This window comes from Fundulus heteroclitus, chromosome 16, assembly GCF_011125445.2.
Source record: "Fundulus heteroclitus isolate FHET01 chromosome 16, MU-UCD_Fhet_4.1, whole genome shotgun sequence".
NCBI lineage: Eukaryota > Metazoa > Chordata > Actinopteri > Cyprinodontiformes > Fundulidae > Fundulus > Fundulus heteroclitus.
Window position 1 is genome coordinate 13,644,605 of NC_046376.1, and position 14,733 is coordinate 13,659,337.

Here is a 14,733-nt window from a genome sequence, read left to right on the forward strand (position 1 = left end):
TTCAGGGTAACAACAACAAACAAAACAAAAACGGTGCTCCTTTGTGTGACATCATGAAAAGTCCAACAGAAACCAGCCAAGATATCAGACAGTCTGGTTCATCCTTAGGTATGATTTCTAAATGCTTGAAGGAGTCACTCTCATCTGTCTAAACAGTTATACGCAAGTTTAAACATCATGGGAATGTCCAGCCATATTACTGGAAAAGTTTAGCGAGAAATTAAAGGTTATATGTCTTTTTATACAATGTATGCAAATGTCTGCTTTCAATAGCATAAGGCCAGGGCTTGTGGGACATGGTAATCATCGCTGTGCACGCGCACAGCAGCAGTAACTAGTATAAATTTATTCCAGGGTTGATGAAAAAAATCTGGCAGTGGCAGTAGTTTCAGCCCCTCCCCTACCTGTTGTTGTGCACTGCTGATGGGCCGACCGAAACAAGGCTACTAAACCTTCCTCTAACATAAAAGAAAGACTAATCTACTTGTTTGGAAATGATTACTGGTCATAAAAATCACGAGCAGTCAAAGTGTGGAAAGTAAGTAAATAAATGCCCATAACTATCGCTGAGTCAACGCAGTTTTAAAACTACAGTTGGCAAGCTACCTGCGCCACCGTTAATCAGCCGACTAGAGGCTGTCTACCCAAAGAAATTACCATCAGCTTGCTCAGTGTTGCTCTATAAATAGTAGTTCTGCAAAAAAAAAAAAAAAAAAATTATAATATTCAGCGTAATAAGCTATCAAAAGCTTTCATTCAGTTTAGTGGGCCTTTATTCTACATGTTTGCTTATGTCTGTGTATATCAGAATAAGAATTAAAACTGTATTAATCAAAGTATTATTTTAGTGGCATTGGGAAAATTTGTTGCATATCTGTTTAAAACAAAAGAAATTGGATCAATTTATACATTTTTGGTATTACTCTGATACATTTTTACCCAACATTATCATACTGCGAGAATGTAATGCCAGCCCATGCCTACTGTAAACAGCGGCCTTTGCAAACATCCCTGCAGTATCACAGAGCTTCTAGGTATAGACTGTAATAACTTCATTTTGTAAAAGAATTAACATTGTTAAATTCTATTTAATTAGGTCGGGGTTCTTAGATAATCTCTAAAAATATCTAAAGACATTTTGCCACTGTTTTCTGACTAAAATAAACTTTTTTTTTTCACAACCTCTCACCTGGAACATGTGCAACAGCGGGTTACGCAATAAAGCTCTGGAAAGGCTCCAGTAGATCCAAAGCTCAGGTGCCAGGTTTCTCACCGACACCAAACCTTGGCAACACATCACTCCAGCTGTCATTCGGCTCCGCTGGCTCCCAGTCGGGTCTCGGACCGGTTACTAAATTATACTTCTCACCTACAAATGCCGTCATTGCCTTACACCTCGGTGCCCCTTTGACCTCCTCCATCCCCGCATCTAATTTGAGGATCACAGGTCTACTGAAACTGGACTGCTCTCCATTTGCCACACAGGAGTGGATCCTTTAGGTGACAGAGCTGTCACTGGCTAAAGCCCAGCTGTCACCGAGCCTCAAACTTCTGAAACGCTGTCAACCTTTGCAAAACGTAATCTCTGGATTTGTAAAAAAAAATACTTCCAGTATTCCTATTTAACGTGACTCTTTACTGACAGTTTTGTGAGTTTTTATTCTAGTCCTCTATGGTAAGCTCACTTTGATTTCTTTAAAAGTAGCATATAAGGTATTAATATGGATTCTTATTGAAGGAAGTTTAATGTGTTTAGAGGATAAAAAGCCAACAAGCTTTTACACAAAACGGTTTGTGTAAAATAATTTGTGATGCTTCCAGATTCACAATTCATTAAACTTTAATATTGTGTTAAAGTTGTTGCTGACGGCTATACTGCTGGAAAACACAATCTTTTCACATTTTGTGCAGCTGGACAGAATTAAAAATTTCACTTTTTTTAAATATTCACACATATTCAAATCCCTTTAAAATATTTCCTTGGTCTTTTCATAAATACTGACATGTTTATTTAAATAACCCAACCCACTACATCTCCAAATACAGATGACAAATGCAAAATTGTGGAAGTCGGTGGATTGAATTTCACAAAAAGCTAAATGAAAGGAGTAACTGTGGTGCCCATCTCAACAGAATAAATAAGGGTATCCCAGGCTATTTAAATCCTATTTAAAACTCCACCTTCATTTACTCAACTGGTGGTGCTAAAATGCGACATGGCACCTGGCTGTGTTCGGCATTTTGCTCTTGGAAAGATAAAGTTTTAAAAAATTGAGATACCACATCTTAAAATATTTAATCTCCTCTAAATCAGTAAAGGTGACAATGATGTGTGACATTGAACCGTTTTATCAACAATTGGCCTGAAAATGTTAAAATAAATTCACAAATACAAATAAAAATTGCACTTCCTGATTATCTGTAGCCAATCAAATTACTTCAATGAGTTCCATGCTTACCAATTTGATCGAATATGAAACAATCCACTGTACATTAATCAGTGTTGTGCGTAGAAATCAAAATACAATGAACATTGCTGTGACATGGAGAAAAGGATTGTTGTAAATATGTGGTGTAACATTAAAATCACTAAATCATTAATGACCTTGAGAGCTCACTAGTTTTGCTTTCTAATGCAGCCGTACGAGTCTCCCAAGTAAGAGCACAAATCGTTGACAAAGATTTTAATCTTCGATTTTTTGCATCCCGTTGTTTCAATTAGGAGCAATCCCTGTTGTTGAGTGCAAGACAGTACAGAATCCTTTTTTCAAAATGATATACTAATCAATTGTGCATGAAAAAATTATAACCTGTGGAAGCGTCCCTCGTACAGTATGCAACGAAAAATGCCCTGGAGCTTTTTACAACTTGCTGTGGAAAGGAGAGTAAAGGATGCGAACCTAAAAAGAAAGCTGGTTTGGCTTAAAGATTTTCTCATCACGCCATCATTAAGAAATCGGCTTCTTTTTTATAATTTTTTTTTAAGTCAAAGGCTTAGAACAAAAAGAATGCTGTCTGTGTATCATCTTTAACATTTGTTTATCTCATCTACTTTAACACCAGCTCAAGTGTGCGTGCGCTGCTCCCAGTAGGGTCAATTACTTCAGAAATGCCCTTAAAACGTGCAGTTCCTCAGCCATAAAACATTGCATCATCATTAGCCAATCGCAGGCAGGCAGGATTCATGGGGCTTTGTGTGGCACAGTCCTGGGGAACAAGCAGGTGGATGTGTGCAAAGCTGTGACTTCACCATCATACCGAGATCGGATTTGTGCTACGGTCAATAAAAAGCTGATTTAAAGGCTTAAACCAACAGTTTGGTAATGAACAAACATTTCAACCTGAAAACTCGTATTGCATGCGATGTGATCCAGCATAAAAAAAAAAAAAACAACACTCCAACAAAGGCAGAAATAGACTATGAATCAATAAAGGTCGTGTCCCTGCATCTTAGGTAAATATCCGATGTGGAGATGGTTATATGACCCAGTTCAGTCCACCTGTATTTGCTTTATGAGCTGAAAGGACGAGATTGCAAACAGACCGGCCCTGTGGCTAGTTTCCAAACGGCACATGCCAATTATAGGCCATTATCTTCCACCTTACTTCAAACCAAGAAAAATGCTACACTGATATCCATTTCAATGCTAAACAACACCTTTATCCAGTCAGACCAACCTAGAAGTGATATTAATTTCATTTAAAGAGTTTTGTTGCGCTGCCAGCCAAATGGTTGTACAAACAGCAAAGTCGAGACAGAACAGCTCAATCCAGCTCTTCAAAAAGTTTGTTTTTAGCCAAGAGGTCTCAGACAACTTAATGTGCAGCAATACCTATGTTGCCCCTCTCTAACAGAGCTCCCCTTCCACATGTCATAAGATCTATTCAACAGGCAGGTTGGCCGTTTCCTGGCCCTTCCCAGCCGCGTAGAATGCATTAATCTTTCTCTGCCTTTGCTGAAGAGGATCAGAAGATAGATAGACAAGGACATGCAGGCATAAACCTGAGCAGAACATGCTAGGTGGAACATGGATGGACGGACCCAACAGGATCTCGGAGTCTCCGCACAATGGCAGCGACATGATAAGGATTAGCTCTCCAGTAGGCCAGCTCTGGCTTTACAACTCGACTTTGCCTATTCAAATCTTCAACGCTTGTGCCTTGAAACACCGACGGCCCTCTAAAGGTGTTCTTTTCTTTTCACAGGAAGTTAATAAAGCCTGGCATGGCGAATGCAAACGGCACATTTCTCCAATCACCAGCACAGGAAAGCTGAGTCTGGTTTGACAAATTACCGCCTTGTTGGTGGCTTGAATGCAATTACATTGGTCCTTGGCGGCATTATGTTCAATTAGTACTTTGAATTGCCAGCAACAGTAATGATAGCAGGTCAAAGCGATTTAAAAATCTCTCTTTTTTTTTTTTTCTTTTTTTTGCTAGCAAATTATTCCAAGCAGCTGTGGTCCTCTAGGAAGAGAATATGCAGCCAAATCGCCCATGTTTAGGAAGAAAAGGCTCCCAGGGGCGCATATTCAGGCTAATCCATTGCAATCCTCCTGATAGACAATGACCACAGAAACAATTCAAACAAACACCCACAGCTGAATCACACACACATGTCTCTGAACATTGCAAAGGCTTCGGCTCTGCAGCTAATCAGAGGCTCCAGCTGATTTTTTTCTCTGAGTTTACACGTACAAATGAGACAGTCGGAGGAAAAAAAAACTCAAATAACTGGGAGAGAATAAAGGTCAATTACAAAAAAAAGATAATCTGCTAAGAGAAACATAGATGTGAAAAGCTAATTCAACACCTGACAGAAAAATCCCACAAGCAAACAAGTTTTTTTTTTTACTCCTCTGCTGTTGAGCTCGAACCACTCTACACAAATCACATCAATCCGACTCGCAGCGAGTTGCGGCCGTCCGAACCTCTGCATCAGAACTTACCCGTCCATTTGCGAGTAAACCATTTTTTTATCTTCTGTTCTTTTGAACCGCCTTTCATTCTCTCCCCGTCTTTCATTGCCTTCTCTCTTGTCTTGCTTCCCTTCTAAACACCACCGGCTACTAGACAGTCCCTTGGTGAGAGGCAAGCGAGGGATGAAAGAGGAGGGGAGGACGGAGAAAGGTAAGGGGAGGGGAAAAGAGTAAGAGAGGGAAATTAATGTGGACGAATTCCCTGAACCATGTGATGCTGCCTTTCTCTCTCTCTCTGAAAAGTCTTCACTCTTCACTTCACCTCTAATTATGTCTTGGGAGAAGGTGCTTTGCGATGGGCTCAGCATACTGTCCCACGTTCTCACTTAAATTAAACACCAACATGCTTGCTCCTTCTCCAGAACTGTCATTTTTGCTCAATTTGGCAAAGATTTTTCCCCGACTCTCTCCAGGCGTCCATTTTCGAGCAGGTTTTAATGCTGCAAAAATAAAACTTTTCACAGGTATTTCCAAGAAAAGAAAAAAAATTCTACAATAACAAGAGGACTGAAAGAGAAAATAAAGAGGTTGGAAAAGCCGGAGCATCACCTGAAGGACGGATCCGCTCATTCATCCATTTATGACACACTTATATTAAAGACAAAAAAAATAATAAAATGAATCCCTTTTTGAAATTCCCAAATTTTTATTTGTCTTTTCTGTGTGTTTTTTTTTTTTTTTTTCACAAAAACAACACGCCCATCGGATTGCTTTAATTCCCAAAGGGTTTCCATGTGGTTGAGAGCAGCAGCTGTAACCACAACAACACACACACACACACACACTTTGCTCTTTTCTACACATAAAAAACAAAAAAAAAAATCTTGTCCCTCTCTCTTCCTTACACACCATCACACCCACCAACACCACCTGCTTCTCTGGTGCTACTTCTCCTCTCCACCATTTGTTGCTGCTCTCACACATGGTGCCTCCACCCAGTGTTTGTCTTTCTTTCTTTTTTTTTCTTTCTTTTTTTTTAAAACCACCTGGTCTTTCCAACGCGACCTTCGCTCCATGCCCCCTCACTCCTACTACCTGATGCCATCCATCCACCAGCATCGCTCTGCTGCTCTCCACCAGCCTTTCAGCCCAGCCCCTCCTGCACCCCCTTGCCTTCCACAGAGCGTGGCAGCAGGACAGCCAGCTGCTTAGACGGCGTGGCACTCGGAACCGAAGGAAATACCTGCTAGATAAACATGCATAGAGAGAGGGTTTAACATGCCTTGGGATGGTGCATTGCCCATGCTGCGACACGGACGGCTGCAGCTGAAAGTGATTGCGTTTCCTGTTCCCCCTCCTCTCTTCCTTTCTCTTTTTTTTCCTCCTCCTCTCCACTCCTCCCTCCTCCTGTTCCTCGCTTTCTCTTCTTCACAAAGCGCGGCGTCTCTCCTTCCTCAAGCCGGTCCTCTTCTCTCCTATTCGTCCCTCGCCTTCGACCGTCCTCCTCTCCTTTGTCTCACTCTGGCTTGTCTCTTGCCTCCGCCGGAACCTCCTTTTGCGAGATGGCTGAGGTCCAGCAGCGGCGCTTTTGACAGCACTGCGCGTGTGTGTGCCTGTGAACACGTGTGTGTGTGTGAGAGTGTGTGTGTGTTGTATTGTGTGTGCAGATGAGTGTGGGAGAGAGAGAGAGAGAGAAAGTGAGGGATGGAGAGAGAGAGAGAGAGAGAGGGAGGAAAATGATGGGCGTACTCTGAGCATGCCGGTTCAAAGATGCTCCGCACACACAACGTAGAATGAGGCAAAAAAAAAATTGTTCCCAATGATAAATTTACACTCCCTCGCCCACTCTATCTCACTTGCATTTCTCTTTCTTCATTGCTCCTTGTTACACATTATACTCTCTCTCCTCTCCTCTCTTAAAGACACAGGCGTTGCACTGCATTGCTACACGCCTGAGGCGCACATCTCATGATATGGTGACAGAGGGGAGTTCAGGAAGACGGTTCTTTACGGAGATGCTCGGCGGAGCTTGTGGGAGGGGGAGGCGGGAAAAAAGTGTCTGGAGCGTTAATTTGGGGGTTGGTGGTGGTGGTGGAGGAGAGGGGGGGGTGAGGATCAGAGAGGGGCTGGTGATTTGAGGAGAAAAAAAAAAGAAGGATTGGAGAGGAAAATTAGAAATGTCCCGTTGCGATAACAGCGGCTAATGATGAAGCCGCGCCGGCTCAAAGGTGAGGTTGCAGCTGATTGTCATGGCAACCGGAGATCCACCACGGGAGAGTCGCATCAGCATCACCGAGGAAGGAACCGGTCCTGGTGAAGGGAAACCATCACCAAAAAATCTGAATTAGAGGATACTTTCCGCTGATTCGATTCAGTTCGATTTGATTTGGCACTTTCCAAAGTCAAATTCAATCAGATTATACAGATTGGTCAAAAGAAAAAACAGTAGATTGCATCAAGTCTTGATAAGCAGCATTCACTCCTCCTGTAAGAGCGTAGAGCCACAGGGAGAGTCGTCTGCGTTGTCCATGGCTTTGCAGCAATCCCTCATACTGATCGGACGGGATTTGGTTAAATAAAACATCAAGGATGATATATGGATTTCTGATTAATATGTTAATGATTAAAAACAATACAACTGCAGGCTGCTTGAAGAAGGAACCACAAGAAGTAAGGCTCATACACCTCAAGCAAGTCATTTCGGCACCTCAACCTGACAACAGAACCAAAAAAATGGCCTTACCAGATATTAGTCATTCTAATGTGATTCTTCTTCTTTCTTTTTTTTTTAAGAGAGATTGAGTGTTGACTTTCCTGTTATCTTAATAATTAGCTGATGTTTTCTCAAGATAAGGGTTCATAAACATCATTCTGAGTAAATTTACATACTTTTCCAGAGCCGGATTAACGGTTTTCAGCCCTTTAATAAAGAGCTATGAATGCAAAAATTCAACGGCATTTCGTGACAGCTGTATCTACAGTGGTCCGGCTTCAAATATGGTCAAACTCTGTGCTAGAGCAGACTTTTCCAGACTGTGATGAAACCCAGAGTCAGAGGATAAAACAAGTTAGGTTTTCTTAAAGGAAATACAACTTTAACTCCTCTTGGCCAGTAGGTGGCGCACTAGCGCTCCCCTGCGGAGCACTATGGCGAAAGCAGTAATGCTCCACTTGTGAAAGTAAAATCTCTTGGGCTCGCTTTGGCATTAAGACAACAATTGTCAATGCTAAACTGCCAGACAGGACACATAATATATATATATATATATATATATGTCCTGAATAGATCTGTTCCCAGATCTATTCAGGACATATTACATCATTGTATCACCTTCTAAGGCATGAGGCTACTGGATGATAATACATTGGTGAGTGATGTAAGTTCTTTGAATAGACATTTTCAGAGTAAATTGGATGCCAGCATGACTAACCTAATAGTGATGAAATAACCCAATTTAGTGTAAATCGGTGCTAATTTCAAACTAATTCTCAGAAATGTTGTTGTTGTTATATTTCCAAATATCTAAAAATAATCATCTGTATCTAAAATTGCGAGCTTTGATATCTCAAGGTAATGGCACAATTACATTTTCATGACAAAACCTGTTTTATTTTTATGATGTACCGAGTTAGATGCTTTGTTTTCTTAAAATAATGTCATGAAAACAAATTTAAAACCACATCCTCTTGCAAAAGATGATCTCTTCGCAATCTAAGCAAACAATCAAACACTAGGAAAAAAAATAAACTGGCCCAACAGAGGGAAACAATTTTAAAGTCAGGGACAAAACAAGGTGGAAATAAATGCCGTCTCTACTAAGTCATTCCCAGCAACAAAAAAAGAGACTAGATCAACCTCTAACCACAAAGTATGCTAACTGATGAACTGAATTCGTGTTTTGTCAGGCATCATCGAGGCATTTCCTGCTTTTCCAAGTTTTTACTTTGACAAATTATTTTTTGATGCCTTTAGAAAGAGGAGTGGTTGTCTGTTACATTAAGAGCTAAAACCAGCTTAGGAATTAAAGGGTTGTGATTTAGACTTACAAAGGGACTGACCACAGTCTTCTCCACAATGAGAATCATGAATAGTATTTAGTAATGCAGCTCGTCAGTCACTTACAGAGCACTAAGTCCGGATGGTGCAAAGGCCATGAGGAAGAACTCAACCACCTGCCTTATGAACTTTCCCCCAAAGATCGACAAAACCTGCAGGTTAAAGTTGCCAAAAGTCTGAGTGGTATCCTAGTGTTTTTTCATTTTCTTTGGGACATTTACCCCACATCCACAACCTATGTTTCACAATTGAGATACTTGGCTGGATGCCCCGCATTCAGACAGTAATGATGATTCACTTCAGGTTTTAACCACTGATTTCAGCTGTCCATTTCAGCTTATAAACATGGATCGCATATCATGCATCCCCATCAGTTCACACAGCGAGACTGTTGTCCTCATTGCTTAGGGAAATAACAGCGGGGACCGGGTAGGGCTGGTGCTTTGCAGCGTTGTGTGTTTTACTCGGTGGGAAGCGGCTCGTTGCGGAGATGCATCTCGCTGAGCAAGTAGTTTTAGGGAGTTGATGAGCACACTTTGCAACAGTTTTCTCATGAAATGAAATCTGCTGTTTTATTTTTGGCCCCGGAACAGACCATATTGCGGGGAAAGTTATTAGGATGCAGAGCCTAAAATGTAATTTATTTTTCATTATACCATTTTTTTTTTTTTTTTTTTTGTTTCTTGTTCCTGGAAGAAATTCTTGGTTGTCCCTATAGAGAAGAAGGAGCCTAGTTTGCCCCGCTTGTCCTCCTTCCTCTTCTCCTCCTCAGCAGAGCGAGCTCATTGACCTAGAAATCTTTCAGCACTTTCTCCGGCACAATAGATCTGCACTCGCTTCAGTGGAGTTTGGCTCTCTAAGGTTATGAAAAGGGGTTAGTGCATTTGGCAATGACAGTGTGCCTTGTATATATTAATATAAAGCACGGCGTGCGGGGCAAAGAGGTGTTCTCTGTGTACGCTGTATGAAAAAAACAGCAAAGGTGACTCTCATAACAGATCAATCATGTAAACGTTGCGTGTGAAATGACAGGCAAAAAAAACGCACGAGTCGCATGTGTGTCAGTGTAACCTTCAATTCGGAGACTGCACAACAACAGCCTCACACCACCTCACGTTTTGTCACATCACAACCGTAAGCTTTGATGCATTTTATCCGGAGTTCATGAGACAGACCGACACCAAGTTGTGCATAACGGTGAAGCAGACAGAAGAAGTCGCATGGATTGTTGTGCATTTGTATTCAGCTCATTGTTCTTTGCCAACTGGCTCCATCTCAGTCAAAATCCATCAAGGGGGTCTGAGAATTGCAGTCTTTAGGTTTTACCACAGATTTCAAATACATTTAGGTCTAGACTTTGAGAAGACCACTTTAAAACATGAATATCTTAGATCTAAACCCCGATCTTGTAGCTCTGACTGCGTAGTCATGGTCTTAAGGTGAATCTTCACTCCAATCCAAGTCTTTTGGGGCCTCTAAGTGGTTTTCTTTCCGGATCACTCTGAATTTGGCTCCAGCTGTCTCGCCTCAATCTCTAAAAGGGCCCCTGTTGAAGAGAAGCATCCCCACAGCATGATGCTGCTACTACTATGCATCACGGTGTGAATGGTGTCTTCAGAGCGATGTCCATTGGTAGTTCTTTCATCGCACATAATGTTTAGCATGTAGAATTTTGTCATCATCTCAACACAGCACCTCTTCCAGGTGTTTGCTAAGTGGCTAGACTCAAAACTTAAATGACTGGGGACTGGGGTTGCAAATTAGCCTATAGGCTAGAAACTTTTCATGCAACACATCTACACATTTTGTTATGGCTCTTCCTATTACAATTATGAATGTAATAGTGTGCGCTGCATTGTCCCTGACAAAAAAAAAAAAAAAAAAAAAATGGCTGTTAGAGAACATAATGGCCACTTTTCCTCACTCTGCTACTTTCTCCTACTACTCTCCAATTCTGCATTATCTGGTGTTATTTAAACTTTTAACCTAACTGACATAAATCATCAGTAGAGTGAGTTGTCAGACCGCTATTACTGCATTTAGACAGCGAAGGTGATGCCGCTATATGCAGATACCAGAATCTGAGTTTTACTATTTTAGTATTGTTCTTATACGAATAAAAATAAATATGCTGCATCAAGGGTGGGTCACGGCATTATTTTTATAAGTCTAACACCGGCAAGCCTGTTGGTGCCGTTGGATATTCTTTAGTGGTATCAGATTGCTCAATATGCACGCCAAACCTTTCAGATTTCCATTTGCAAAATCTAAATTTCAACACCACATTTTTTTTCATATACTTTACAGGGACATTTTGTGTTGGTCCATCACAATAAATCACTAATAAACGTTGAAGTTTGCTATTACGACGTGAGAATAATATTTTGCTGGGCACTCAATGCTATGAATCCAGATGTGATGTCAAATAAAACCTGTTTTTTTTCTCACTCTTCTTTATCTGATGTTTGAACCTAAACTGAAAGAATCCCATTTATTAAAATAAATAATAATAATATTTTAAGCACATAATTTTTATACCTTCTGTGCCATGGCTTTTGTTGTTTTCACTTACACCATCTGTCCCTGTGGAGATAATAAAGAAATGCATAACTACATTTAGAGCCAGTAAGCCAAATTCAGCCCCAAAGAATAAAAGTAAACTACTGCCAAAAACTGCTTTAGATGCAGAGCTTAAAAGCAGCTATAATGTGTGTGTGGTCTAGGAGGGTTTTACTATGTGGCTGTCCCTGGGGGACAGCATAAAACAGCGTATAACAGTAATGTACATTTTATGCTATCTATCTATCTATCTATCTATCTATCTATCTATCTATCTATCTATCTATCTATCTATCTATCTATCTATCTATCTATCTATCTATCTATCTTACAAAAAGCTAAATGATGAGCCAACCTTTAGGTAAAATAGCACTGACACTCATAATAAAAACAAGTATGTAGTGAAGTGTTTTGCTTTTCGTCCTTTTAACATCCCAAAAAGATTGTTAGTGGAAGACTCACAAGCTTTGTTGTTTGTTTTAGGTTTTATTTCCAAATATAAGATGATTTTTGGTAACTTGAGGACTAGTTGCTTAGAGTGAGCTATAGCATGTTGAGATGAAATCTTTCAGAGAAATGTACTAAGCTGTATTGCACAAACTGGCTTTGAAAATCATTAACTTCCCTTAAAACACATATAATACGTAACAATAAACATGAATGATGGGCACCTATTTCACTTCAGTGTACATAAATCTGTTCTATTTTCTTGTGTCCTTTGTTGTAAAAACAGCGTCGTTAACTTTAACGACCCCACCCACACACAGCTGCTTGCTAATGAACAACCAGTTTAAGAGCAGCACGAAAACACAAAAAGTAGGCAACAGTTGAGCAGACACTGCAAATATTTTCATCAGGACTAAAACGTGGGCCCTTGTTTGCTGAATAAGGTACGCAAAGATGCCTTGGATTCATTTCCCAGCTTGCATGGGAATTTAGACAGGTCCAGTGCAGTATGATCAAAAATTACCCAAAACCTTCCCATCCTCGTCCTATCTAGCCTGGACAGGTTGCCAGTCCACGATAGAGCAATTTAGAGTAGCCAATTAATCTGATAGTCATGTTTTTAAACTGGGATAAAGCCAGAATACCCAGAGAGAACATGCAAAGGCCATGCAGGAAGAAGCCCAGCCAGGATTTGAACCCAGGACCCTCTTGCTGCAACCAACTGCCTTATGTGTTTGTTGATGTCTTGTCTAAATCTTTACATCTGGATTGCAGGGATGTGTACATTTCACAGTACGACTATGTTCAGAAAAGGAAAAAGGAACGTGAATTCAGCTTTTTAAGAGCATTTTTAAAAATGAATACTGCACCCTCAACAATCTCTCCCCCCTTGCAGAGATGTATGAGAAGCAGTAAAATTAAAATGGTACCTCTTTTGTTTTTATTTTTTATCACCTTTTTTTTAAGTAAGTAGGGGGGAAACATTGAGAGAATATTCGATTCAGTGCTGCCAAAATAGTACATCCAGCTGCACTTCTTACAATTCATGTAAAACAAATGTACTTGAAGAATTTTCTATGCACTTATTTCATTTGTACGTATAAACCTTTTATTTGTAATCCATGGCTTCTTGATTCTCTGGGGGTACAAATACAATGTGAAGCACAGTCCCATTTCCATTAGCCACTCTTACAAATGGGAAAGATGAGAAAATGTACCAATGGGCAGATGTGTGTTCGTTTTTTTTTTTGCATAAAACTGCACCAAAAATTCAGCACTTGGACTTGTACAATGATTAAAACGTTTAAAAACAACTGGAAGTGTGACTATTTAGTATATCTTGGCCCTGTGCACCATGAGGAGGATGACAAATAAATACATACATAAAAACATTACTAAATCTCACTTAATGTATGAGATTATGAATTTATTTCAAGACTTTGTACACGTCTTCACCAGGGGTGCCAATAAATGTGGAGAGTTCTTTGTAAATTAATCAAGCCAAGATATTCAGTAAAGAACTGCTTTTCTAAAGGAGAATTTCTATAATTACTGTAAAAGCAGAAATATAAAAAATAAATAAACACCAAAGCACTTTCTATTGACGCCTTATGGGAAGCAGCAACACTCCCACTAAATATCGAGGTGGGAGATGAAGAATAATAATAAAAAAAATGGGGAATTCTACAAGCCGCTCTGTCAGCAAAGTTGAACACATTTTTATTCCGAGCGTACTCCTCCAACTTCTTCTAGATTCCCATCAGTCCATTTGCATGAAACTCGGGCTTTCTTGGCCTCGGCCTTAATCCAAAGCTGACGAAGCTGGCCAATCGTGTTTCCATGGCAATGAGAAAGTCCAGAAATGACCGGTCTTTTAACGTCGTGCAGTTTAGTCACTAGTGAACTCTGTTTACTTCGACGCGAGCGTGTGTGTGTGTGTGTGTGTGTGTGTGTGTGTGTGTGTGTGTGTGTGTGTGTGTGTGTGTGTGTGTGTGTCTGGATCAGGATTTCAAACACCGGCTGAGCTGCAAAGCTCTCTGCTGTGTACCTTCTGTGACTTCATCGTGCCAGAAAATCCGAGTGACCAATAATGCTATACATGTAAGCGTAGTGCAACTAAAAATTTAGCTTTTATATAAAAGCACAGGGGCCAGACACATGCAGAGCTCCCATCCACGGCTTAAAACAAATATGCTATTTTCCTGTCCTTTACAATTGATTTCCAGTGTCCTTTTATTGAGGATCAATGAAAAATAATGCTGCAGCACAGGTCTCCCCTGAGAGGAGGTCACTGGTGGAGGAAGGAGTTTATAGATTTTTCATGTCAGTAAAAAGACTATTACAATGATGCAAACGCAGGTTATTGCATGTAAAAGTCATCATTTTTAAATAGACTGAGAAACGTGCTGACTGACAGAGTCTGAAGAAAAGCCATCTGTGACTGATTAATTTGTTGAAAATCACAACTGGTTGTTAGGACACCACTTTAATTTCAATAACCAGTTGTAGATGCATTGCTTTAAAGGTTGTTTCATCTGACAGGTCCATATATAATGTCGAAACCCCCACTTAGGGACAGAAGATCAATCTGGTATCAGGCGATAAATGTCACTGAAAAGGTGAAGAAAGCTGCAGTTCTTAATGGTTTTTATAAAATGGTGTAGAATTGAACTTGTTTGAGCTTCAAATACTTCTTAAAATCAACCACCTGAAGAAGCTGATAGGCAAAAAACAGCATTTACAATTTGTCCA

At 40.3% G+C, this 14,733-nt stretch overlaps 1 protein-coding gene across 11 annotated transcripts in view; it reads right to left on the minus strand.

The window, feature by feature from the left end:
- Nucleotides 1-6,591, minus strand: part of si:ch211-278a6.1 (SRC kinase signaling inhibitor 1) — a 138,780-nt gene extending 132,189 nt beyond the window's left edge. For 8 of the 11 annotated variants that reach the window (XM_036147839.1, XM_036147838.1, XM_036147837.1 and 5 more), the window contains exon 1: nucleotides 4,950-5,584. In XM_036147839.1, coding sequence (XP_036003732.1) covers nucleotides 4,950-5,025 — 76 coding nt within the window. In that variant the 5' untranslated portion in view covers nucleotides 5,026-5,584. Of the gene's footprint in view, nucleotides 1-4,949; nucleotides 5,585-6,201 lie in introns of those variants that run through there. The other 3 variants (XM_021324619.2, XM_036147834.1, XM_036147835.1) reach the window with 3 other exon arrangements.
- Nucleotides 6,592-14,733: the final 8,142 nt, after the last annotated feature.